General features: G+C 43.7%; 1 protein-coding gene across 1 annotated transcript in view; it reads left to right on the forward strand.

Moving 5' to 3' along the window:
* The first annotated feature begins 519 nt into the window (after positions 1-519).
* Positions 520-26,821, forward strand: part of LOC126481978 (tripartite motif-containing protein 45) — a 165,869-nt gene continuing 139,567 nt past the window's right edge. The window contains exon 1 of the mRNA XM_050105942.1: positions 520-704. Coding sequence (XP_049961899.1) covers positions 520-704 — 185 coding nt within the window. The remainder of the gene's footprint in view (positions 705-26,821) is intronic.

Genomic DNA, 26,821 nt, shown 5'->3' on the forward strand with positions numbered 1-26,821 from the left:
TGCCGAAGTTACCTGAGCGTGCCCGCGAGTGTATTAGCGTACACGGGTATTATATTGAAAAATAAACTGGTATTATGAAATTTTTGTCATTCTTTATTTCTTAGGCTAGAAACTTTTCGACCCCCCATCGTATGTTGCCTAGATAAATACATTCCAGAAATTTTATAACTGTAAATTAATTATTTATTGGTGCCGCGATTTTTTTCTGTCAATGTATATGTGCTGATGAGCAATGTAGTGGACTGTGACAATGTCAGGAAGAAAAACAGCTTTGCCCGGCTGTTCTATGACTGCTCTACAGAAAGCGTCTCGGGCTATGGAGACGGGTTGGCCTTTCCTCTGCTCGCTGCATGACCCCTAGTGTGTGGAGGGGCTGCCGTTTAATCGGATCAGGCACTGGTTGCGTGGCGGGGAGGGGGAGGGGGAAGCCGGCTTGCCGCCAGCCAGCCAGCCAGCGGGCCGGCAGTGTTTTAAGGGGCGCGCGACGCGGCGGGCCGCCAGAGCTGCCGGTGCCGCGCCATGGACGTGGACCACGTGACCTACATCTTCGGCAGCGTGTCGCGCCGCCGACAGTCGGACGACGCGACGGCCGCCAAGCGCCGCTCGCTGGACCCGCAGCCCGCCGGCGGGTCGCCGCCGCCCGCGCATGCCGCCCCGCCGCCGACGACGACGACGTCGATGACGCTCAGGTCCCCCATCATCAGGTGCGCTCTTCGAACAACATACTCGCACGCCACGCTACTCCGACCGTGCAGCCCTACTACATTGGCCGGATAAAAAGTAGTGGCAATGCAGTTGCGCTTAATACCGGACGTTACTGACAGGCGTTCACCGTATTACATTCCCTCGAATACTGCCCCACAGCACGGTCACTTTCTTCCGCAGAAATGAGAGGCGTTGTTGTGCACCATCAGCGCATCCAGCTCTGTCGATGTCTCGCCAGGACCGCACTGTGGCACGAATAACGTCTTCTCTTGTGGCGAATGCTACGAACAGGTTCCTCCACGGACAGGTCGTAATCGTACGGACTCATATTGGGTGCATACTGTGGGTGTTTCAGTATCTCCCACCCCCACGTACATAGGAGCTCATGCACGGAATGCGCTGTGTGGTGGCGTGCATTGTCATACAGGGTGATCGTATCCAATATCACAAGGAAACGTTGCGCACTCCGGCCCCATGGCACCTCAATCTTGATCCACACAAGTTCGTGTTTCCCAAAACATACTGTTAGGGTGCTCGAACACACACAGTAACTGACTCAAACACAGCTGTCACCGGCGGCTACGGTGGCCGAGTGGTTCTAGGCGCTTCAGTCCGGAACCACGCGGCTGATACGGTCGCAGGTTCGAATCTTGCCAAGGGCATGGATGTGTGTGATGTCCGTAGGTTAGTTAGGTTTAAGTAGTTCTAAGTTCTAGTGGACTGATGACCTCAGATGTTAAGTCCCATAGTGCTCGGAGCCATTTGAACCAGTCTGAGCTGTCACCGCTCCCTGCACTACTTCGACTGACCTGCTATCAGCTACAGACAGCAGGCATGCCACTGACGCACGTCCTTCACGTTACGGCGGTGTTGCCACTACTTTTTATCCTACCCATATACATCTTTTTTGTGATTGCCGGAATCGACAAAGCAACGTAATCAGATTTTTCGCAGCTGATATTTACATTTAGATTACTCCGTCCTTGCAAGTCATTGTGAAGTGCGTGGTAGAGGGTACTTCGCAGTGTACAATACGCTAGGTTTTCTCCCAGTTCCAATCGTCTATGGAGCGCTGTAAGAATGACTGCTTAAATGGGTCTGTCTTCTGGGACCTGCGGTAGCGATATGTAGGGGAGATGAATCATTTTTCCAGATTCATCACTTAATACTAGTACTTAAATATTTTAAGTAGGCTGCCGCAGCGTAATTTGTGTCTACCTTCGTGCATCTGCCAATTCAGTTTTTTCAACATGTCTGTGACACTCTTCCCTCGGACGAAAAGACCTGTGACGAAATCGTGAATTCGTGCCACCCTTATTTGTGTGCATTCAATGTCTGGTGCTAGTACAGTTTGGTATAGTTCCCACAAACTCCAGCAATATTCTAAGATGGAACGTTCAGGTGATCTGTAAAGAGTCTCCTACGTAGACTAACTGCATTTCCCAGTATCTTCCCAAAGAATCGAAGTCTGTCGCCTGCTTTACCTACTATTCAGACCATGTGACCATTCCATATCACGTCCTCACAAATTTCTACACCCGCGTAATTGTACGAGTTGATTAATTTACACAATGGATCTTTGACATTGTAGCCAGAGGATACAACGTTTTCTCGTTTTATGAGTGCATAGTTTTACATTTTTGCATATTTCAAGCAAGTTGCCAATATTTATACCACTTTAAAATGTGATGAAATATTTATGCAGCATTTTTTCAAATAGCATCATCATCTGCGAAAATTCTTAGGATGCTGTTTACATTGGCTGCCACGTTACTAATACATAATATGGACAACAATGATCTCACCACACTTCCCTGAAACTACATCTACTTCTGTGAATGACTCTCCATCCATTTTTCCTATCGTAAAATCGTTGGTGAGTTTTGTTATGCAGGTATTGGGTTCTGGTCTAATGTGCGCTTCTTTGCCTAAAATTTCTTCTATGATTAAAACATCTGTTGGCCACAGTACTTCGAGGAAGATATCGATCATTTAAGAGTTACATTCGGAAGAAAAATCCTAATCTGAAAAAGAGATAAATAGCACACTTCATCCTAAAAGATATGGCGCATATAGCAAAAAAAAAACCGACTAAAGGGAAAGTCATCCTCCCATTCGTAATAACAATTACAGATCGCATCAGCAAGTGCTAAGAAGACACAGTAGTGGCAAAGCGTTTAAACCGAGAAGAAAAGTGCAAGAATAATTTAACAATTTCAAGAGCCACTTGTCACATCGGGCGTGTACAAGATGCCGTGGACATGCTGTCAAGTGTACATACAAACTACAAAAAGAATATAAGAGTAATTTTCGTCGGGCAACACGGATAAATCGGCGGTAGCAGTCAGGCCAGGGAACCAAAAATTCGTTTCTCCGATACTACCGTATTATCAAGTTTCAATCATTACAGTGTTAGCATCTAGGATACATTGGGTAGGGGAAAGAGGGAGGGGGGGGGGGCAAAGAAATTCAAAAGCACAAAAACAGCTTTAGTAGAAATATGGACAAATTAACAAGTTGTGAGCCTTAGCGCTAAATAAAGCAAACAGTGCCTGCTCTACGGTAGTACAACCTCCGTGACACGCCTCCGAACGACCCTGAGATCTTAGCCGGTGGTCTGATCGTCACCATTAGACCGTTGCGCGGTTATGTATACAGAGTTAGTCTTGGTCGGACTGTTTTACCTTTCAAAACACTAGTGCGTCTGTGTAGCCTTTGATGGTGCCTTCAACATTAAGACATAAAATGTTAGGGCGGAAATATGCCTCAAACCCCTGCCTAATGCCATATAACGAAAATCATCAAGGATGCAAGTGCAGAGTGTTTCATAAAGACTCGTTGATTTTCACAAGCCTATGTTTTCTACATCAGTGAACTCGTGCAATACATTTGCAAGTACGTCTACAGTTACTGCATTCACTGCCATTACTATGCTACAGCGCAGTTCACCCAAAGTTTTTGGGATGGGATGCATGTAGACGATATCTTTCATAAACACCCACAAAAAAGTCACATACCGCGAGATCAGGTGAGCTGTGAGGCAAACGATGCAATGCGACGTCCGTACACCTCTTGGGCTAAGGCTATACTAGCATTTTTAACGTAACTTTTATGTGATAAACAACGCAAAAAATATGGACCCAGTGTTGGGGCATATGACATCGCTACACGATACGAAAATTAATGCACAATGTGGAAGGGCAGGCGCGTTCTCAAGGGCCTACCGTAGGTGAATGTGCCTCGGCGCTTTTTCTTGCGTTAAAAGAATCACCTGGCAGTGATTAGACGTGCGTTAAATAACACAATGCTCTGGCCACAATTGTTGAGGGTTGTTTTACACTCACAATGGAGTTACAAGGAAATGCTTATAATGGAGGTTGAGAATACAAAAGTTTATTTGTTTGCGACACTGATTATAGAAATCGTTATAAGAAACAAAATGCATAGACGATTGGATGTGAGACAGTTGTCAGAGATCGATGGGGAACTATGGAAACAGAGAAAGAAATGAAGTAGGTAAGCCTTTGTTGTGTTACGTGTTTATAGTTCTTACAATAGTACAGCAATAATAAATTCGTAAGCACACTAATGCGATTCAGTTTCACTAAATATTAAGTGGCCTTTATGAGATCCGCCTGACAAGTAATTAGGTAAATAGTATAGAAAATAATTCAGTTCCAGTATCTATAAACAGTCTTTCTGTCACGGAAATACTCTGTGGCGAAGTGAAATATGCCACAAAATTTTCTCCTACATCGGTGTTCCTTTGACTTCCTCTAATTCTACGAGTTGGTACACTTTCAAAAGAACACAATAGTGTGTCTTTAAAGTCGAATACATCCCACTTCCCGACAAAGTTATATAACGAACGACACGTTTTGATTATGAAATTCGCAAACTCAGCATGAACGTCAAGAGGACGGTGGGAAATACGTCACTTATTGATTAGTATTCCCAACGCACATTCGACAGTTCTTCGGGCTCTACTGAACCGATATTTGAACTTTCTTTTTTTTTTTAATGTTAGAATTATTCTTGGATAAGGGTGCATTACATTTTGACAAAGTGGTGCATTACATTTTGACAAAGTGCAAAAGCTTCATTAGCTACAAAGACAAACGACAATAATAAAGAAAACAAGGTTGGACAATTTTTCTTTCGTGTATATTTCTGAAATTTGCTTGGCGACGTCGATTTGCAATTATTGGTAGTATCTACAGTTTCCTCTGATTTTTCTGTTTCACTTGGTGCACAATGGACCGTGCTACAAAGCCAACTGCATTAACAATACATCGTGTAGCCGGCTTGCTCTCAAACTGGAGCTATTTACCGCATAAAACCTTGTGTTATTTAAAGTGTGATACAGCTAGGTGTCTACGGTAAAAGAAAAAGAGAACGTTGCGGTAGCAGCCGTAAAACTGTTGCGTTAAAAAACGGCCGTGTAACCTTAGCCTAAGAAATTCTCTTACATGTACGTACCAGTGCGGTGGTGCACCGTCCTATCAATAAATGGAATATCCGACATGTTCTCACAATTTTGGAGAAAGCTAGATGAAAGAACGTGCGAGCGAGCGAGGTAGTTACTCAAGGGAGACGCGTAGCGGCAACCACATGCTTCGATAAGTTGCAACTGGTGCCAAGGCAAATTTCTAGTTTCGATTATTGAGTTAAAATGTAGCCCAAACTTCTAATCTTGATGATGTAGACGAAGAAACAGTCTTGTGAAATTTAATGAATCTTTTTGCAGCAACTTGTATGTCTCATAGAAACAACTTGTTTACGGCCTAACTGCTAGGGCACCGTAAGCTTCATCGCGTCGACGGGTGTGCGCTCTTGCACGTGCATCTAGCACGTCTCTCTCCATAACGTAGGATTTCATGTCATCTGCTGCACATCTGAATGAAACAGATTTATGCAAATGAACTTAGTTGTTGGCTTAACATTTCACGTTCTGCATTAAAAAAATTGTGTTTTCTTTGCTCTGTAGTCTTTCTGGTTGTGCAACTTTAAGGAAATCATTCGCAAAGAAATTGATTCTTTGGCTTATTGAAGTCTCACATTGCCACTTGATAATTAACTGTTCCTCTTTTTTGTTCACATTAAGTGCATCCTTCAGTGCAATGTTTTGTATTCTGTAGTAAGTGAACAAATGAATTCCGTTGTCCGAATAGTAAGAGGCAGCTGGAAACAAGCAGAAACGCATGCTCATCCGAGGCCTTTTACGAGAACAATCGCCAACTGTTCTAGTTCTGATCTCAATTGCTGTCGACATTAGCCGATCAGCAACGTGGAAAGCGAGATCTTGTTCGTCGGATTTGTTGGTCGAATACTCGAGGACACTTCTCCAAAAGAGCGAGAAGTCAGTCGTCAGTTCTTGTACAACTCAACATTAATGGTGTTAGAACTCGCCGTGTGGGTGCGCAAACGTCAAGAATTTCAGCTGGCTATAAGACACAGCACTACTGATTCGTTTAGTTCGTCTGCACGAGTACTTCTTAAGTCATTGTACAGTGTATTGTCCAGCATACTGCTTATTGTTACTTGTTATAAAAGAGTGAGTCAATAAGCAAGTCGCAAATGCCAGAATATCGCATATCGTTTTAAATTTCGCGCCTATACGTATCTAGAAAGTGACAGCACATGTCGCATAGAAGGTAGTCTATAATTACCAGAGAAACTCCCCATCGCACCCCCCTCAGATTTAGTGGTGAGAAGGCCCAGTGGGTAGCGCGTCAGAAACTGAACACAGATCAAGCATGAAAACTGTGAAAAAAGAAGCAAAATAGAAACGGTCCAGGATAAGGATGGACAATATCGAGTGAAGCTGAATAGCAACGGCGTTGTGGATATGTTGTCACGTCATTGGACTGTAAAGGGGGAAGTCCAGGTTCAGATCTTCCTCGTGTCCCTTTTTTTTCACAAAGTTATGAACTATCTGTCCGGTCATTGAGGTGTATATTCGTTGTATTCAAACTTGTGCCTATGTGGTGGTGCAACGTCCGTTTGCCCTTTTCTAGTTTCGCTCTCCAGAGGGTGACAAGAAAATGAGTATCTTTGCTAGTGTTTATTCCATTGGACGAGGTCGACATTTTTATAATGTGGCAAAACTTTAATTTATTACTTAAATTTGTGGCCACATGCCCTTCTCGCCGCCATAGTCGTCAATTATGCCAATGAAGGGAAGCCGTCTGCTTCATCTGTCTATGAATCGTATAAAGTTTGTCCTGAGTGTTATCGCATTTCAGCTGCTTGTGTATCAAATTTTCGGAGCCTGAGATCGAGGAATAGCTCAGAATTTGCCTGGAGACCGCTGAAAACAGCGTAAAAACCACAGTCTGGGTGGCGCACTAGCCTAACGGGCGTTAATTTGCCACGCGAATACGATCTGGGCCTGGATAACCTTATCACGCAAGCTGACACGCTGAGCGTTAAGCCATACGAGCAAATTTCCGGGAAAATTGCTATAAGAAGAGAAAATTTGCGGGTCTAGTGCAGAGGTAACGTTCATATTGCAAAATTTAGTTTTTGGTAAGTTTTCACGTAGGGTAGGGACTTCAGAAAGTAAGTTACAGATGTTGTCCCATGCTGAGACCATTACCTTGTCAGAAGAGAGTACATGGTCCACGTTTTCCGCAGACACAGTTCTCCTCCGGTGCCAATGACACGTACATCAGAGTGTGAGATTGAAATGGCGATGGAAGCGTACTCCAAAGTTGAAGTATGCGTGACAGTACGATTCTTGTTGTCAAAACGTCTGAATTTCACGCAGATTTACCGTGAAATTCTGGCAGAATATGGACCAAATGCAATGTCGCGTCCATTTCTAGTGAAATGGTGTGAACAATTTGACCAAGGCTGACAGAGTGAGAGAACGTTTCGACCGTTATTTACAGATACATAGTGACTATGTTGAAAAATAGTGTCAGACATCTGTAATATTAGGAAATGGATAGATTGCTGCTCACTATAAAGATGATCCGTTGAGTTGCAGACAGGTACAACGAAATGACTATTACGCATTATAACTTTCGACCAAAGTCTTCTTCAGCAAACAAAAGTGAACACACATACACTCACACAAGCGAGCGTACCTCACACACAGCTCCGAGCGGAGCTGCCGGTGGTGAGGTCATGTGTGTGTGAGGTGTAATTGAATGTGTGAGTGCGTGCGTGCTTACTTGTCTTTGCTGAAGCAGGCTTTGACCGAAAGCAACGTGTAACGTAATAGTCTTTTCGTTGTGCCTGTCTGCAACTCAAAGAGGCATCTCTAGGGTGAGTAGCAATTTATTCTTTCCCTAATATTGTTGTTTCTCATATATGTCTGTTCGTTCGAATTGTAGGTCAACATTCAATAAAAGTTGGTTGGTCTACCACAATAGTGCATAACTTACGTTTTTAAATCCCCTCATACATGTTTCAAAATAAATAGCTCAGATGTTAATTTCATTTGCGAAGTTTCTTGGTACATCCAGCAAGGATTTTGACTCTGAGTCGCAGTGTGCGCTCATTTCAATCTTCCTGTCAGATTAAAATCGCGTACCGGACCGGGACCTGATACAGGGATGTTTGCCTTTTTCGTGCAAGCGAGTCCTGGTCCGCCACAAAGTTTCAATCTTGCAGAATTATTTTTGATGTTGCATGTGTTGCTGGCATATGGATAAACCGCAATACTGTGCCATCATATTGTAAATCTTTGCTTTATGTTGTTGATCACTAATGGAAATTCATCTCAAGTAAGTGAAGGTTCATAAAGAACATTCTCCTACATTTGCAATAGTTACAAGATAGGAGCCTGAATTTTAATGTGACAAAATTCTCTTGAAAATGATCTACTGAAAAGACGTGTACAACTGCAACCACAGCCGCCGGAAACTTCAATAAAATTAAAAAAAAAATTATGCAGGATGCTGACCAAAAGCAAATGCGAATAGAAATTCAGAGCAAAGTTTCAGTAATAATCTCAATGATTTTGTGCAAGGAAGGCGGAATAGGCGAAGTCGATTTCATCTGCTGGAAAGGTTATGCCATTGTTTTACGGGAAGCAAAAGGAAGTCTTCTATTTCCTTTGCAAAGAGCGACGCAGTGACTCTTGACTGCTACGTACTGGACAGAAAAAGATAGATCGTTTATCATCGGGGGTAATAAGCCTGACCACGAAGGTTTTCTCGCAGTGCTGAGTGATTTAAATTACGGGCTGTTATAATTCACATTCTATTTACCAGATATGTCTCCCTCTGACTTTTCTTTATTTCCAAGTCTAAAAAAATGTATGCCTAAAAGACATTTTCAGCCCAATGAGGAGGTTACAGCATCCCTAGCTGTATGTTTTAAAGAACTTTCAAAATAGTACTTGAGGGATGGAATCAACACCCTAGAAAAAATGTGTACTCAAAGTGCATTGACCTAAAAGAGGACTAGGTCGAAAAATAATAACACAGTCTTCAGCTTCCACACTGAAATATTACCATTTTACCCCCGTATACTTCAGTATCTGTGCTAAAGCCTCTTCACTTCTTTGTACGGTCCCTCTGTCAGATATACACTGGGTGTGAAACGATCGTTAGAGTCTGTCTTAGTTCCCTTTAAGTTTTTCAATAGCAAAAGTTGTACTGAAATTACAGCAACCAAGCACTTGTGTTACAAGAGCTTGATTTCAGTAAATCATGACTGGTTTTGAGCGTTTACACTCGTATGTGGTTGTGATCGTAGTTGCCTAGGTTAAGAATGACAGGACTGCTCGAGTGTCCCATTTCCTTGTACAGTCGTGTGGAAAGTTTTCTGAATAGCTTCGTGAGAGTCTCAAGAAGGTATTCTCTGTAAAGGTCCGCGGTGCGTATGTATCGTGGAGATTTACTTGTGATACGTAGCACTTTGTTCTGTATGATCTACAGGCATGCAGACGTGTTGTAGCTGCATATCCCGAAACTGGAGCTGCATACGTCCCCAGTGGTCTAATTAGTGATGTGCACATGGAGCTCGACACCCTCCAATTCCGTGTACAGAATAGCCTGTTGAGCACAGGGTAAAGCTTTTTCAGCCTCGCATTTGCTTGGTTGGTTATGTAGTCAATGCGGTCCTCCCCGTGTAAGTTTCTGGTCCAATTGGATACCAGGTATATGACATTTTTTACAGAAACGTATTGAGCATGTGTGTAGTGTTATTTGTCTGCAGTTTTGATGTTTATGCATCTGTTTCGGTTGGCGTGTGAACAGAATGGCCTCGCACTTGTCGGCGTTTACTTTAACACGCCATCGTTCCAACCAAGGTTCGGCAGTTGTGAGTGCTGACTGTAATCGTGAATTAATGTTTGACGGTTTCCAATCTTGCGCCAGGATGGCCGTGTCATCAGCGTAGATGGCTACCGTCGTGTTTTGTGTAGCTGGGAAGACCCTGTAAACAGGTTAAACAAGGGAGGTCTCAGGATGCTGACTTGGGGCACTACCTTTTGTATTTCGTGTTGTGCTGACTGTTTGCCCTGAACGTCAGTGTAGAAGCATCTGTTGGTGAGATTTGAGTGTATGAGACGTGTGAGTCCGTCGCGGAAACGAGCATCACTGAGTTTGCGAATGAGACCGTTGTGCCATAGACGATCGAAGGCCCTGTTGTTTTGCTTGTGTTGTAGCCGGCTGTGATACGTTCCATTACGCGGAAGAGTGGTGTTGTTGCGTGGTGATTCCTGAATGTAGCTGTCATTTAAATAAAGGCCGTACCTCAGTAAAATCGCAGAACTCTTCTGCTTACAGTGGAAATATAAATGTTCCAATAATCTTTGGTGACAGAACATCTTCATTCCAAAGACAGCAATGTAAGAAATTGTCTTATTGAGAGAGCAAGATGGTGATAGTTCTAAGAGAACATCTCTGACTTCATTCGGCCTGACGGTACGAACGTTCGAGCAGTATTAAAGGCACGTCACTAAAAAGTCTTCTACGCAGTCTCACTTAAAATTGTACTACATTTTCTTGTAGTACTCCAATAAGAATGCAATTAGTATTCTGGATAGGCTTCAACTTTGACTGCCGGATTGACTACATGCATGACGTCATCATCTTCCACACCTCTCCTAAGCCACACAGCCACTTAAGTCAAGAATCTCCCCTCCAGCAACGCCTACACCATCCTCCCCCCCCCCCCCCCCCCACCCACCCACTCACTCCTTCCTAACCCACACCATTTCCCTTTCCAGTGCTTTCCCAAGCCATGTGCCTTTTTTCCGAAATAGGACGATCAGAGAGCTCCTAAGCCAAAACACATATTTAGCTCTCCTAATAATAGTATTCTACTGTCCAAGAACATTTTCAATTCCTTCTCCAATGTCCCCTCCCCGCTCCCTCCACAGCCCCTCCTTTTCTTGAAAACAGATCAATCAGAGAGATATTATGCCAACTGCATTACACATATTGAGTTCCCCCAATATCAGATCGGTATTTTGGTTTAAATGGTTCAAATGGCTCTGAGCACTATGGGACTCAACTTCTGAGGTCATCAGTCCCCTAGAACTTAGAACTACTTAAACCTAACTAATCTAAGGACATCACACACATCCATACCCGAGGCAGGGTTCGAACCTGCGACCGTAGCGGTCTCGCGGTTCCAGACTGTAGCGCCTAGAACCGCACGGCCACTCCGGCCGGCAGATCGGTATTTTGCTGCCAATCAGATTTCTCCACTCTTTCTTAAACCCTGGACCCCTTTCTTGGAAATCCGCTTAGAAATCTTCCAAACCAATACACATATTCAGCCTAGACGCAGATAAGTATTTTACTGTCATGTCAGCCTATCCAATTACATTTCTCGACTCCTTCTTATACCACGCCTCTTACTTGAAAATAGGCAAACCAGAATGGTTCGTACGGCAAGGGAGAGCAGGATATAGCATCATTCTGGTCCAGTGGTATGGGCAATCGTATAATGAATGCATGGCGTCAGACGTATTCGTCTCATAGCCAATGTTAGTTCATTTTCCGTACGCAAGGGACCTAAAATGATGAAACAATAAACTGTGAGTAGTTTGAAAGGATACTATTGACTTATTTTGCTAGATTTTCTGTTCTCGATATAGCTATTGTGAGCAGTACACACCTAAACATATGTATGTTAGCCCTGTAGGCGGCGCAAACAGATCGTAACTTTATTTCGTTTTTTAACATTTTGTGGGAAAATTTTTTTTGAAGCTGCAGCCATCTCCACAGCTTACTCAGTAACTTATTTTTGTTGCGCTACATTTGAAAGTATCTGTGAGTAAAATGTAAATCAGTTTATTTACTTACTACATACTGCAGTTTTGCATTATTAAGTAACTATATCCAAGTAAAACGCACTGAATTTTGAAACTTTTTCGTCTGTAAGGTGGGGGTGCCATATGTAATCACAAATAATGTTCAAGGAACGTTGGGTACAACAAACGAAGTATCATCACCTTTTTAGAAGTTTTTCAGTTCAGTTTACTTCTCTAAACGTCATTTTAGGGAAAATATTATAATGCATCATGTTCTACACTATAAAAATATAATTGACATTATTGACTGGCTAATGTAGCTTTTTATTAGTTTCGATTTTAGGCCTAGTTGAAGCTATGGATGTGGATAATACTTATCCTTATCTACATGATAAACATAACTGAAGTGTCAGTTAGGGAAAAATGGTTGCAATTATGCACAATACTATTATTGTCTGTCAATCATTTCCATCACAGACCTACAACACCCACAAGAAGACACTCATCCAAATCCACAGGACAAAAATTCGATCCAACAAACTCTTGATTGCCAGGCATGTGCTGTACCACTAGACCAACACATCTGACAATGACTCTCTAATCAGGTTAATTTTTACTTTACTCTTTAGATCAAGACAAAGTAAGTTGTTGGGTGAAGTAGCTATATGAAGATGGAAAGATTAGCACAATAGCTTTCTCGGCGAATCTCGATGATAAAATCTTCTCGGGTTGACAGCCGAGTCAATGTGTTGATTTCCAGCAACGTCTCAGCAAGTTTCTTACTTGCCATCTTCAGGCGAAGGCCTTCGCCTGAAGATGGCAAGTAAGAATCTTGCTGAAGATGGCAAGTAAGAAACTTGCTGAAACGTTGCTGGAAAACAACGCATTGACTCGGCTGTCTACCCGAGAAGATTTTATCATAGATTAGCACAAGATTGGAAAAGTTAGAGGACAGCATCAAATTATACTGATGATTTTCTTAAACAAGTAATATAACAATGATATGTTTCTTTAGAATAAAAAACCGTGCCTCGAAGATTCGTCTCACTACAGCCAATCGGAATCCATTTAAACGGTATCGCCCCTCCGGCTGGCTGTGTCATTCGGCACAGAGGACGGAGAAACCACCTCCAGTAGCTCCACGTCTAGGGCAGCACTGTGGTGTTCAAACGAACCTCTGGGCTATGGATGGTTTATCACAGTTGTATTCGGGAGCAGGTGGGTTACCTAAACAAGACTACGTCAGTTTCCATCCTATTCTTGACGAATTCGATCATCTGTTTCGATTCCAACGCTCCCGATATCGACGGTACGCTAAACTCTATCGTTCTTTCTCGGTATTCTCCCACGTGAAACCAGATACGTGAAAGAGATACACTGTTCAGGTTTCTGCCAGTGCAATGGAGTTGTCCCAGGTACGTTTCTGTATTATGACTATATTACCCTTTGTATAAATGATCTTCGAAGGTCTCCAAACGTTTCCATAACATGATTTTTACTCTGAGTACTTTGATGCGACCCGCCACGTGTTTTTCTTCTGTACGGTGCGAATCTCTTCAACTCATAATAGCACCTACAACCAACGGCCTCAGTCATTTGTTGGATGTATTCCAACCTCTGTGTTAGCCTCTATATCTCCCTCTAATACAACGGAAGAAATTACCGATGTCTTAACAAATGTCCTATTGTGAAATCTCCTTTTATTTCATGACTAAACTCATAAAAGTGCAAATAACCCTGTACTGAGTGCAAAACATATAACCGAAGCGCCAGAGACAACGTACTTGTGCAGACGCCGCAATACTGTAGCTGGCTTCTCCATTATTCTTAGTTTTTATGTCAGTGCTAAGTGTAATAAGACTTAGAAGGAGGGACTATGGCCTTAATCGTACATAAAGGTAGACCTTTCCTACACTGTAGTGTTTCTTGTTAGCTGTCGTGCGCCACTTAAGTATATAAGAGAAATTTCATATTTGAAGTTAAATGGAAAATACAGTTTGAAGTCAGATGTACGGGGAGTGTTGCAAGAAGATCACTCAATACATGTATGAAATTAAGGCAGTCTTCAAAATTAATTATCAATACAGATACGAAATTAAGTTTGTCTACAAAATTAATTTCTTTGTCAGCAAGCGACTGCTACGCTATAGACGGGGATGGCATATAACTCGGCTTCATGGAAGAATCTGCAATTTCTTCACGGTCGTAATACTTCTGTTGTCATCAATAGACAATTTAACTAGTAAATCGCATTCATTTCGCTCCACGAATTCCAAATACGAGGTGCATTCAAGTTCTAAGGCCTCCGATTTTTTTTCTAATTAACTACTCACCTGAAATCGATTAAACTGGCGTTACTTCTCGACGTAATCGCCCTGCAGACGTACACATTTTTCACAACGCTGACGCCATGATTCCATGGCAATGGCGAAGGCTTCTTTAGGAGTCTGTTTTGACTACTGGAAAATCGATGACGCAAAAGCAGCACGGCTGGTGAATGTGCGGCCACGGAGAGTGTCACTAGGAGCCAAAAGTCACTAGGAGCCAGGTCAGGTGAGTAGGGAGCATGAGGAATCACTTCAAAGTTGTTATCACGAAGAAACTGTTGCGTAACGTTAGCTCGATGTGCGGGTGCGTTGTCTTGGTGAAACAGCACACGCGCAGCCCTTCCCGGACGTTTTTGTTGCAGTGCAGGAAGGAATTTGTTCTTCAAAACATTTTCGTAGGATGCACCTGTTACCGTAGTGCCCTTTGGAACGCAATGGGTAAGGATTACGCCCTCGCTGTCCCAGAACATGGACACCATCATTTTTTCAGCACTGGCAGTTACCCGAAATTTTTTTGGTGGCGGTGAATCTGTGTGCTTCCATTGAGCTGACTGGCGCTTTGTTTCTGGATTGAAAAATGGCATCCACGTCTCATCAATTGTCACAACCGACGAAAAGAAAGTCCCATTCATGCTGTCGTTGCGCGTCAACATTGCTTGGCAACATGCCACACGGGCAGCCATGTGGTCGTCCGTCAGCATTCGTGGCATCCACCTGGATGACACTTTACGCATTTTCAGGTCGCCATGCAGGATTGTGTGCACAGAACCCACAGAAATGCCAACTCTGGAGGCGATCTGTTCAACAGTCATTCGGCGATCCCCCAAAACAATTCTCTCCACTTTCTCGATCACGTCGTCAGACCGGCTTGTGCGAGCCCGGGGTTGTTTTGGTTTGTTGTCACACGATGTTCTGCCTTCATTAAACTGTCGCACCCATGAACGCACTTTCGACACATCCATAACTCCATCACCACATGTCTCCTTCAACTGTCGATGAATTTCAATTGGTTTCACACCACGCAAATTCAGAAAACGAATGATTGCACACTGTTGAAGTAAGGAAAACGTCGCCATTTTTAAGTATTTAAAACAGTTCTCATTCTCGCTGCTAGCAGTAAAATTCCATCTGCCGAACGGTGCTGCCATCTCTGGGACGTATTGACAATGAACGCGGCCTCATTTTAAAATAATGTGCATGTTTCTATCTCTTTCCAGTCCGGAGAAAAAAAATCGGAGGCCTTAGAACTTGAATGCACCTCGTATATAGGTGACAATTTACTATTGCACCAAAGCGTGACCGTGATGTATTTGCAAGGCGTAGAAACTATTTCTGTGTGTGTATTAGAAAGAATTTCAGGGGGTACAAGAGCTTCCTGAGATCAATGTAAAAGGTGACCGAACTTCATCAAGTTAGAGATAATTGTGTGTGTGGAATGAGTGATTAAGAGTCGGATCATGCACTAAAATGAATCTTTCGCTTAGAATTTAAGATCGATAACTGCATTTTATCCGAGTTCAGAAATTGATCGTTGGACAATCAGTGTTATTATTCGAGATTCATGGCAATGACTGCTATCACTTAAAAGTCAAGCTCATACTCAAGAACTACTTTAGAGGTCAATTTTTTTAACTGGCAGTGCGAGTTAGAGAATTATTGGTTTTATTGATTCAAGAGCTGAAATATCTAACCACTTCGAATATCTTTCTCAGCATTAAATGGTGTGGTCTGTTTAAGTGTGTGCTGTGTATTCCGAACTCATGAGATTACTTGCTTACTATTCAAACACTTGGCTTTCCGCATCAGACGTACTTTGTTATACGATTGGCGTTCAGTAACAATTCAATACACATCTTTTTCGGCCAAGTGTCTACGTCCAAACGAACGTCTTGCTGCTGTAGGGTGGATAAGGAAGAACAGTTCAATGACGTTTGGGAGCTCCTCTTGGGTGCGCAGTCTTGTGGGAGGTCTTGCACTCAGACGTCCAACTGTGCAGCGAGATGTTTGACTAGGAGGCGATGACTGACGTCCAGAAAAGCGCCTGATAATAACTGTTGTCTCGTTAGCAGCATCCGCGACTATATTGCCAGCTGCTTGCGGTTTATTGGTAGATGCTTGGATGCACGACGCCTCTTCCTTCACGTTCTGGTATCTACCAGCACCGTGATTATCTATAGCGCAGCTAAGCCACTCAGCGCTGGATCCGTCGGATACAGCGCTGTCCGTTCTGCTTGTCACTGTTTTCCACATATCCTTTCCGATTCTGCCAAGAATGTCTGCATTCCTTCTGTTATCAATCCACCTAATTTTCAACATCCTGCTGTAGCAACATATCTCAAACGCCCCAGTTCTCATCGTTTCTGGGTCCCCCAGAGTCCATGGTTCACTACCACACAATGCCATGCCCCATACGCACATTATCAAAGATTGCTTCCTTAAATTAAGACTACGTTTGATACTAATAGACTTCTTTTAGCCAAGATTACCCTCTTTGTCTGCACTAGTTACTTCTTACACTGAAGCGCCAAATAAACTGGTATAGGCATGCTTATTCAAATACAAAGACATGTAAACAGGCAGAATATGGCGCTGCGACAACACCCATAGAAGACAACAAGTGTCTGGCGCAGATCGGTTACTGCTACTGCCATGCAAGGTTTCCAAGATTTAAGTGATTTTCAAGGTGGTGTAGTCGGTGCACGAGCGATGCTACACAGTGTCTCCGAGGTAGCGATGAAATCGGGATTTTCCAATACGACCATTTCACGAGTGTACCGCGAATATCAGGAATCCGGTAAAACATCAAATCTCTGACATCGTTGCGGCCGAAAAAAATACTGCAAGAACAGGATCAGCGACGACTGAAGAGAATCGTTCAACGTGACAGAAGTGCAGCCCTTCCACAAATTGCTGCTCGGCCGTGAACAAGTGTCAGCGTGCGAACCATTTAACGAAACATCATCGTTATGGGCTTTCGGACCCGAAGGCCCACTCGTGTATCCTTGATGACTGCACGACACAAAGCTTTACGCCGCGCTTAGGCCCGTCAACACCGACATTGGAATGTCGATGGTTGGAAATATATTGCTTGGTCGGACGAGTCTCATTTCAAATTGTATCGAGCGGACGGATATGTACGGATACGGAGACAAGCTCCGAATCCATGAATCCTGCATGTCAGCAGCGGACTGTTCAAGCTGGTGGAGCCTCTGTAATGGTGTGGGTGTGTGCAGGTGGAGTGATATGGAACTCCTGCTAGTCTAGATACTACTCTGACAGATGACATCTACACAACATCCAGTCTGATCACCTGCATCTATTCACGTCCATTGTGCATTCCAACGGACTTGGGCAATTCCAGCAGGACAAGGTGACACCCAAAATGTCCAGAATTGCAACAGAGTGGCTCTTCTGAGTTTAAACGCTTCCGATGGCCACTAAACTCCCCAGACATTAACGTTATTTAGCATATCTGGGATGCCTTGCAACGTACTTTTCAGAAGAGTTCTCCACCCACTCGTATTCTTACGGATTTATGGGCAGCTCTACAGGATTCATGGTGTCAGTTCTCTCCAGCACTACTTCAGACATTAGTAGTGTCCATGCCACGTCGTGTTGCGGCGCTTCCGCGTCCTCGGGGAGGCCCTGCACGATATTAGGCAGGTGTACCAGTTTCTTTGGCTCTTCAGTGTATATTCTCCTCGCTTCGCTCATTACATGCGTTTTTCTTCCAAGACAGCAGAACTCCCTCGCTTTACCTACGTTATGGTCACTATCTTTGACGTTAATTTTACCGCTAATCTCGCTCTTACTGCTCTCCATTACCTACCTCTTACATTGGTTTACTCTCAATCAAAATTCTATAGCCATTCAAATGTACATTTCATTCCTGTAATTCTTGGTTCTTCGTGATATATCCGCAATTACATCCTTACAACGAAATCGCCGCATATGATACCATTGTAACTCTCAAAAAGGTGGAGGGGGCGTTAGTAGTGAACCAGATAGGATGACATAATTGTCCGGCGTCTAATATGCACGTGTGCACGTGCAGGGAAATGTTTTGACTAACAAAATGGGCTAAACCGCTGGTGGGAAGCAGACGTAAACAAACGCGTGGAGTCACTCGTTCTCGAAGATTCATTCCGTTCTGAATGTCGAAACGGAGCACACGAGAATAGTGCCTTGTATCTGGCGGGCAGAGAGCGCCGAACAAGTAAACGAGCCGTGAATGCCCCGTTGTCGCCTCCCCGCGCGTGTTTGACTGTTGCGGCCGCCCCGCTGGACAGCAAGAGACGCGCCGTGTTCTGAGGTCTCAGTTTTGCAACGCCCACACAGTGGCAGCACTGTTCACACGTGTGTTTGGGGAGGGCGAAAGTATAATGTAACGTAGCTACGATTCAGTTTGTCGTACAGAGATAGTGAGAAGCAGATACTACACACACACACACACACACACAGTCACGATAAATTTTCACGCGAAGCAGAATTTTGATCTTTAGAGTGACACACGGTTTTTGTACCACATATTTATTGTCTTGGTCTGGTGCCAATGAAAAAGTTTGTAGGTAAAAGAACTGGATCCGACTTGTGAAATGTAACCTTACGGAACTCGTAAAAATCACCAGTCGGAAATTAAAAAAAATTCAGCTCTAAGGACTTAATGGAGAAACACCACTCTATAGCAGACTAGTAGTTAGTAGTAAATGAAATGATTTAGAATACCGTACTGTGGACGGAGTACGAATCACATACTGACAAGGAAAGTACGTGACCACGAACGATCAGAATCGCACAAAAATGTGCTTAGCGTTGGAATATGAGTCGCTTATATAGCTATTCGCATGCAAAACTGTGCTCCTTACCACGAGAGACATTTGAACGATCACCTATTCGAGGTCTAAGAGAGGAACTCTGGTAACGGGAAGAAACAAAATATCGATATAATACACACATCAAAAAGAGTTTTGCATCACCCCGATTCCAAGAACTCCTGAACAGACGTTGACTGTGGATATTGTATCACAGACACAGTCCCTTTGACTGTTCAGAGCTGTCACTAAACCTGCCCAAAGATGTAAACAACCATGCATGAGCAGCGCCTATTAGACGGAGGGGGTCCGACAGCCGATCAGTTCCAGTCATTCCACCAGGAAGGAGGTACACGCCTCGTGTTGCTTGTAGTTCAACCATGCCTAGACGGTCAATACCGCGGTTCGACAGCTTCCGCATTGTTACTTCGTTCCAGGAAGGGCTCTCGACAAGGGAAGTGTCCAGGCGTCTCGGAGTGAACCAAAGCGATGTTGTTCGGAAATGGAGGAGATACAGAGAGACAGGAACTGTCGACGACATGTGTCGCTGAGGCTGCCCAAGGGCTACTACTGCAGTGGATGGCCGCTACCTACTGATTACGGCTCGGAGGAATCCTAACAGCAACGCCACCATGTTGAATAATGCTTTTCGTGCAGCCACAGGACATCGTGTTACGACTCAGACTGTGCGCAATAGGCTGCATGATGCGCAAAAGTTCAAATGGCTCTGAGCACTATGGGACTCAACTGCTGAGGTCATTAGTCCCCTAGAACTTAGAACTAGTTAAACCTAACTAACCTAAGGACATCACAAACATCCATGCCCGAGGCAGGATTCGAACCTGCGACCGTAGCGGTCTTGCGGTTCCAGACTGCAGCGCCTTTAACCGCACGGCCACTTCGGCCGGCCATGATGCGCAACTTCACTCCCGACGTCCAAGGCGAGGACTATCTTTGCAACCACGACACCATGCAGCACGGTACAGATAGGTCCAACAACATGCCGAATGGACCGCTCAGGATTGGCATCACGTTCTCTTCACCGATGATTGTCGCATATGCCTTCAACCAGACAATCGTCGGAGACGTGTTTGGAAGCAACCCGGACAGGCTGAACGCCTTAGACACACTGTCCAGCGAGTGCAACAAGGTGGAGGTTCCCTGCTGTTTTGAGGTGGCATTATGTGGGGCCGACGTACGCCGCTGGTGGTCATGGAAGGCGCGCGTAACGGCTGTACGATACCTGAATATCGTCCTCCGACCGACTGTGCAACCATATCGGCAGCATATTGGTGAGGCATTCGCCTTCATGGACCACAATTCACGTCCCCATCGTGCACATCTTGTGAATGATTTCCTTCAGGATAACGACATCGCTCGACTAGAGTGGCCAGCATGTTCTCCAGACATGAAGCCTATCAAATATGCTGGGAGTAGGTTGAAAAGGGCTGTTTATGGACGACATGACCCATCAACCACTCTGAGGGATCTACGCCGAATCGCGGTTGAGGAGTGGGACAATCTGGACCAACAGTGCCTTGATGAACTTGTAGATAGTATGCCACGACGAATACAGGCAAGCATCACTGCAAGAGGACGTTCTGCTGAGTATTAGGTGTACTGATGTGTACAGCAATCTGGACCTCTGAAGGTCTAGCTGTATTGTGGTACAACATGCAATGTGTGGCTTTCATGAGCAATAAAAAGGGCGGAAATGAAGTTTATGTTGATCTGTATTCCAATTTTCTGTACAGGTTCCGGAATTCTCGGAACCGAGACGAACCAAAACCTTTTTTTGTGTGAGAACCCACAGGTAAAAAGTTACACGATCGTCACTTAATCGTGTGTGCTATACAATCAACTTTCCGAACCGAAATACGAGCCTGTGTTACAATATGCTTGGAAAAAGGCGGCTTATGACTTGTCATACCAATGTCTTCCTTTGAAAATGTAATTAGTGAGGCGTTTGATAACGGATTGCTTGAATGGAGAAGCGATCTTGAATTTGAAAAAGTGGCTTTAGTTAGACTTTGCATAGACCACTTCATAGAAATCCCACACCTGCACTGTGAAGACTGAATGACCGCGTAATACTGTGAAGTCATATTATTTTGAATTGCGGACAGCCGCAGCCAATGGCCATGTCTTTAGAAAAGGGCAGAAAACACCGCTCTGGCTATAGAAAGTTTTTTTGATTAAAGCCATGACCAGTTTCGTTTAATGCAGGCGCATCCTCGCGCGATATAAATGGTGCCTACAACATTATTTTACGCTTTCCTGAACCCACTCCCTGTACTTCACGTCATAGATGAATTAAAACCAGCTAGAAGCGTTCGTGAAATTGATGACAACTGGGTGTCCCATAGTTCAGAGACCGAATTGATAGAACATCCTAAGAATTTTTGTTCTTATGTTAAATCAGTAAACGGATCGAAGCCATCTGTCCTTGTGACCATAGAGACATCGAAACGGAGGACCACAAAGAGAAGGCAAAATTCTAAACGGCTTTTTCCAAAAATCTTTCAGTGAGAAATATCGTACTGTAGTTCCTTCTTTAAACCGTCGCACGAACGTCAAAATTACAGATGTCTAAATAAGCGACCACGTGACAGAAAAGCAACTGAAATCGCTCAACAGCGGAAAGGCGAATGAATCTGATGGGATACCAATTTGATTTAAATAGTATATGCGGAAGAACCTGCTTATCGTCTAGCAGCCGCCTATCGTAAGCCACTGGAGGTGCAAACTGCACCTAATGATTAGGAAAAAGCGCAAATCATTCTTATTTTTAAGAAGGGTCATTGAAAAGACGCATCTAACTGTAGGCCCACATTTCTGAGATCGATGTGTTGTAAAATTTTGAAACATGTTTTATGCTCGTTTATTAAGAAATTTCCGAAGACCGAAAATCTCCTCTGCATGAATCAACACATGCTCTGAAAAAAAAGCATATATGAAACCCAGCGCGCTCTGTTCGTCCACGAGACCAGCAAAACAGTAAATACTGGTGCCCAGGTAGATGTATTCTTTTGACTTTTGGAAGGCATTCGATGCAGTTTCACAATGCCACCTAATGAACAAAATACAAGCATGCGGAATAGGAATATCCGATCAGCAGTGTGACTGCAATGAATAGTTTCTCTAGTAAGTTCTGGGGTTACGGAAGAGACTGTTATACGTCAATTACTTTTCACAGACTACACAGGCTGAATCACCTACTACTCGCACAGCAAATATTTCGGACGTGGAAGGCACTATCGATATGTGATTTTCACATAACTGAATTGGGGCAAGGGGGCCTGGTTGCAACCAATACACGTTGAGACGTTGACGAAAGTGCAGTTTTTTACAACAGTTACAAATTATTTAGATGGGATAATGCGTGTTGACAGTAAAATCCTATAAGTAGCGTAAATGAGAATGTCAGTGGTGTTTTTTGCAAGAAGCTAGTGCAAGTAGTTACGAGTTATCGTACTGTGAACAATGGAAAGATCAACAGCTATTTGTTCCATCCTATTGCTTAGATGCTAGACGAAGACGTCAAGTTTGTTTACACTGTGTTGTGTGCACACTGCAATTGCCCTGCGACGGCCCTTTCTCTTATTGTGTGACGTAGGACTTGGTAGTACGTGCTTGGAAGATGGTATTTGCCAATGCGAAAGGAACAGACATCCTCGTGGTTTATGGAGAATGTAGGAAGTTTGCCGTACGTTCGTGTATCTTGTACGCCGAAAGATATCCCAATAGAGTCAACCTCTTCAAACAATTACATATGATATGAAACGGCGTACTGCTGTTGCCTGCCCTGCAATTTCCGCTGAAATGCTAGAATGTGTGCAGCAGTCATTGCATTCCAGACTGCAAGCTTCTATTGAGTCAGGTAGTGGTTATTTTCAGTACAAGCTTTGAGGGTACATTGGTTCTTCACGCGACAGGCCCCACAGATGTACTGTATTCGCCTTTGTTTGTTTTTCGTTTGTGCTTGATAAATGGTTCAAATGGCTCTGAGCACTATGGGACTTAACTTCTAAGGTTATCAGTCCCCTAGAACTTAGAACTACTTAAACCTAACTAACCGGCCGGCCGGAGTGGCCGTGCGGTTCTAGGCGCTACAGTCTGGAGCCGAGCGACCGCTACGGTCGCAGGTTCGAATCCTGCCTCGGGCATGGATGTGAGTAATGTCCTTAGGTTAGTTAGGTTTAATTAGTTCTAAGTTCTAGACGACTGATGACCTCAGAAGTTAAGTCGCATAGTGCTCAGAGCCATTTGAACCATTTTTTGAACCTAACTAACCTAAGGACATCACACACATCCATACCCGAGGCAGGATTCGAACCTGCGACCGTAGCGATCGCGCGGTTCCAGACTGAAGCGCCTAGAACCGCTCGGCCACTTCGGCTGGCGGTGCTTGATAATGACCCGCTTAACAACGGAACGCCTCCGGAGACGTTTTAACATTTGTGTAGAGCTGTACATACGCACCCATGTGAAATTCACATTCGTTTGTGCTTCAACATGGAACAAACAGCTGTCTGTGTTCACAGTGTTCAAACTACGATACCACATAAACTACCTGCACTAGGGTTCTGCAACAAACACCAGCCGCGCGAAGTGGGCGCGCGGTTTGAGGCGCCATGCCACGGATTGCGCGGCCTCTCCCGCGGCAGTTTCGAGTCCTCCCTCTGGCATGGGTGTGTGTGTTCTTCTTAGCATAAATTAGCTAAAGTTAGTTTACGTAGTGTATAAGTCTAGGGACCGATGACCTCAGCAGTTTGGTCCCTTAGGCATTCAGAAACAACAAACACCATTGGTGTTCTAATTTAGTCTTTGATTGTGGTACTGTCAACAGGCATTGTTCCAGTGAAATATTTGTACCTTTTGCAAATAAATACACATTTGAAACTCATAACAGTCTGTGTGTGGGCTGCAAAGACGGATCCTTGCCTATTATTCCAGTCTGTGTTATCCGCACATCAATGGCGCAATCCATTGGCTGGTTCAAATGGCTCTGAGCACTATGGGACTTAACTTCGGAGGTCATCAGTCCCCTAGAACTTAGAACTACTTAAACCTAACTAACCTAAGGAGAGCACACACCGCGACTGCTACGGTCGCAGGTTCGAATCCTGCCTCGGTCATGGATGTGTCTGATGTCCTTAGGTTAGTTAGGTTTAAGTAGTTCTAAGTTCTAGGGGACTGATGACCACATATGTTAAGTCCCATAGTGCTCAGAGCCATTTGAACCATTTGAACAGCACACACATCCATTCCCGAGGCAGGATTCGAACCTGTGACCGTAACGGACGCGCGGTTCCAGACTGTAGCGCCTAGAACCGCTCGGCCTCCCCGGCCGGCCGCAATCCATTATCGTAATATTTGCGCTGCAAGGTTTAGGTGATTCACTGTATAAATGACATAGTGAATAACATAAGAAGTTCCATGAGGATTGTTGCGGATGCTGCCGCTTTATACAGAGAAGTTGTGAGGCTAGAAAACTGCAGCGAAATGCAGGAAAACCTGCGGAGGGCCGACGCTTGGTGCAGGGTTTGGTAGTTGACCTTCGACATACATAAACCTTACGTATTTCGCATAATGAGGCAGAAAGACCCGTTATTGTATGGTTACGCGATTTCGGAACAATCACTGAAGCAGTCCCATCCACAAAATATCTATGAGCAGGCGTATGGAGTGATTTAAAGAGGATCGACTACATAAAATTAATCTCGCGTAAGGCCGATGCCAGGTGGAGCTTCATTGGAAGAATCCTCAGAAAGCGTAGTCCACCTACACAGGAGGTGGCTTACGAAACACCCGTTCGATCAGTACTTGCATATTGCTCGTCAGCCTGGCGAACACACACGATACGATTGATAGAAGAAACAGAGAAGATCCAAAGAAGGGCAGCGCGTTACAGAGGTGCTCAGTTAACTCCTGTGGCAGCCGATGTAAGAGAGGCGTTCTGCGTCACGGTGTGGTTTAGTGTTAAAATTCTGAGAGCGTTTGTTCCTCGAAGAGGCAGCCAATACATTGATTCTTCCTGGGTATACCTCTATAAAAGGCCCTGGCAATAAAACTAGAGAGAGATTCGAGCTCACGTGGTGACTTTACAGACAGTCGTTCTTTCCTCGAGCCATTCGCAACTGGAGCTGGAAAAGGGAGAAGTGACACTGGTACACAAAGTGTCTTTCGCCATTCATCATATGCTTGCGGATTAGAGATGTAGATGTAGACAAATCAGAATGGATAAAACGTACTGAGTGTATATTTTCCGTTTCGGACACGTTGCATTCTTCCTCATCAAATTCCCACTTTGTTCACCCCAGGTACTTCCGTTCACTTTAACTCTTCTGTTGATTTCTTTTGCTCTGCATCTAGACGTTACCTTCAGCTACCACAGATACAAAAACTCAGCAACTGTTTCTCTGAGTCCATTGATACTTTGCACTATTTTCTTTTCTATGTATTGATCGTGAAATATTTTAGTTTCATTCTAACTGGTTTACAGGCCATTTGTTTTATTATATTGTTCCTTCAGTTGCTGACTTTTATCTCAACACCAGGTAAACAGTACAAAGTCATCAGCGTAATGAAGATGGTTTAAGTATTTTTCATTAACACATAATCATTCTCCTTTTTCCCAGTCCAGGAATCTTAAAATTTCCCATAAGGTTGATGGCAATAGTTTTTTTGATGTGGAGACTGGTCCTGCTTATTAGAATTTTTTTACAAATTTGAGAAACTGCAATCGAAGCTTTAGCTTTGGATTGCACATTCCTCAGTTTACTAACATAAACTGATTAATTCTTTATTTCTCTAGAGCTCACAGTAAATAATTATTTGTAACTGAGTACAAAGCTGTCACAAAATATATGAGTCCCCACACGATTGTCTCGTGAGTGTCTACAAACAATTAGCGCGAACTTTTCACCTTGGAGATGAAAGAATAAGACGTGAACGTTATAAAAATTATCTTAGAGGACGCGGAAAGCAACAGATTTTAAGTGAAGTTAATTTTCAGTGACGTATCAGTTAGTTAGTTACACTGAGAGGCACCCACATGCCTTGCTCATACTGTGGCATCAAGCAGTCAGGCCTGCAAGATGAGTGGTCTGCCAAGCGAGTGGATTTATTTTTATTTATCGGGTAACATCAATGACTGATTATGAGCTCTAGTACTCACAATTAAGCTACAAATTATTCTCCTGTTTGAATATTACACAACGGAAACGGATAACGCAAAACTGACTATTAGTAATTTACACAACTCTGATTGTCCACTACGCACTGGCAATACCACATTTCTTTCTTATCCAATGGCTTTGACCAACCCGTGGCCATCGCACTGAATATGAATGGCGCACACATTATAAATTCTGGATATCATGACTACACTCTATTCGAAGAATAAGGCCACCAATCTTTTTCTTTTCACTATCTTTTTTTTTATTCCGATAAATTCTATTATTCTATTATTACATTTTTTATACAATAATTACACACGAGAAACTCCGCCCAGTGGGCATGGCTTTACATTGGTGATTATCTTATGGTCTCTTAATTATCTAACGCTACAGTGCACTTTCTGCATAGGATGGTGGATCTTTTGCTATATCTCACACTTTGACTCTCACACCCATTATCACGAAAATTTACTCCAGACCGAGCGGTACAAAAAGGAACATGCATAACCCACTGCCTTTGAACCTAGCTTGCTACTCTCCCATGCAAACCACTCATACTTAAATTACATGGAATACAAC

Source organism: Schistocerca serialis, chromosome 5, assembly GCF_023864345.2.
Source record: "Schistocerca serialis cubense isolate TAMUIC-IGC-003099 chromosome 5, iqSchSeri2.2, whole genome shotgun sequence".
In the NCBI taxonomy this organism is placed as follows: Eukaryota; Metazoa; Arthropoda; class Insecta; order Orthoptera; family Acrididae; genus Schistocerca; species Schistocerca serialis.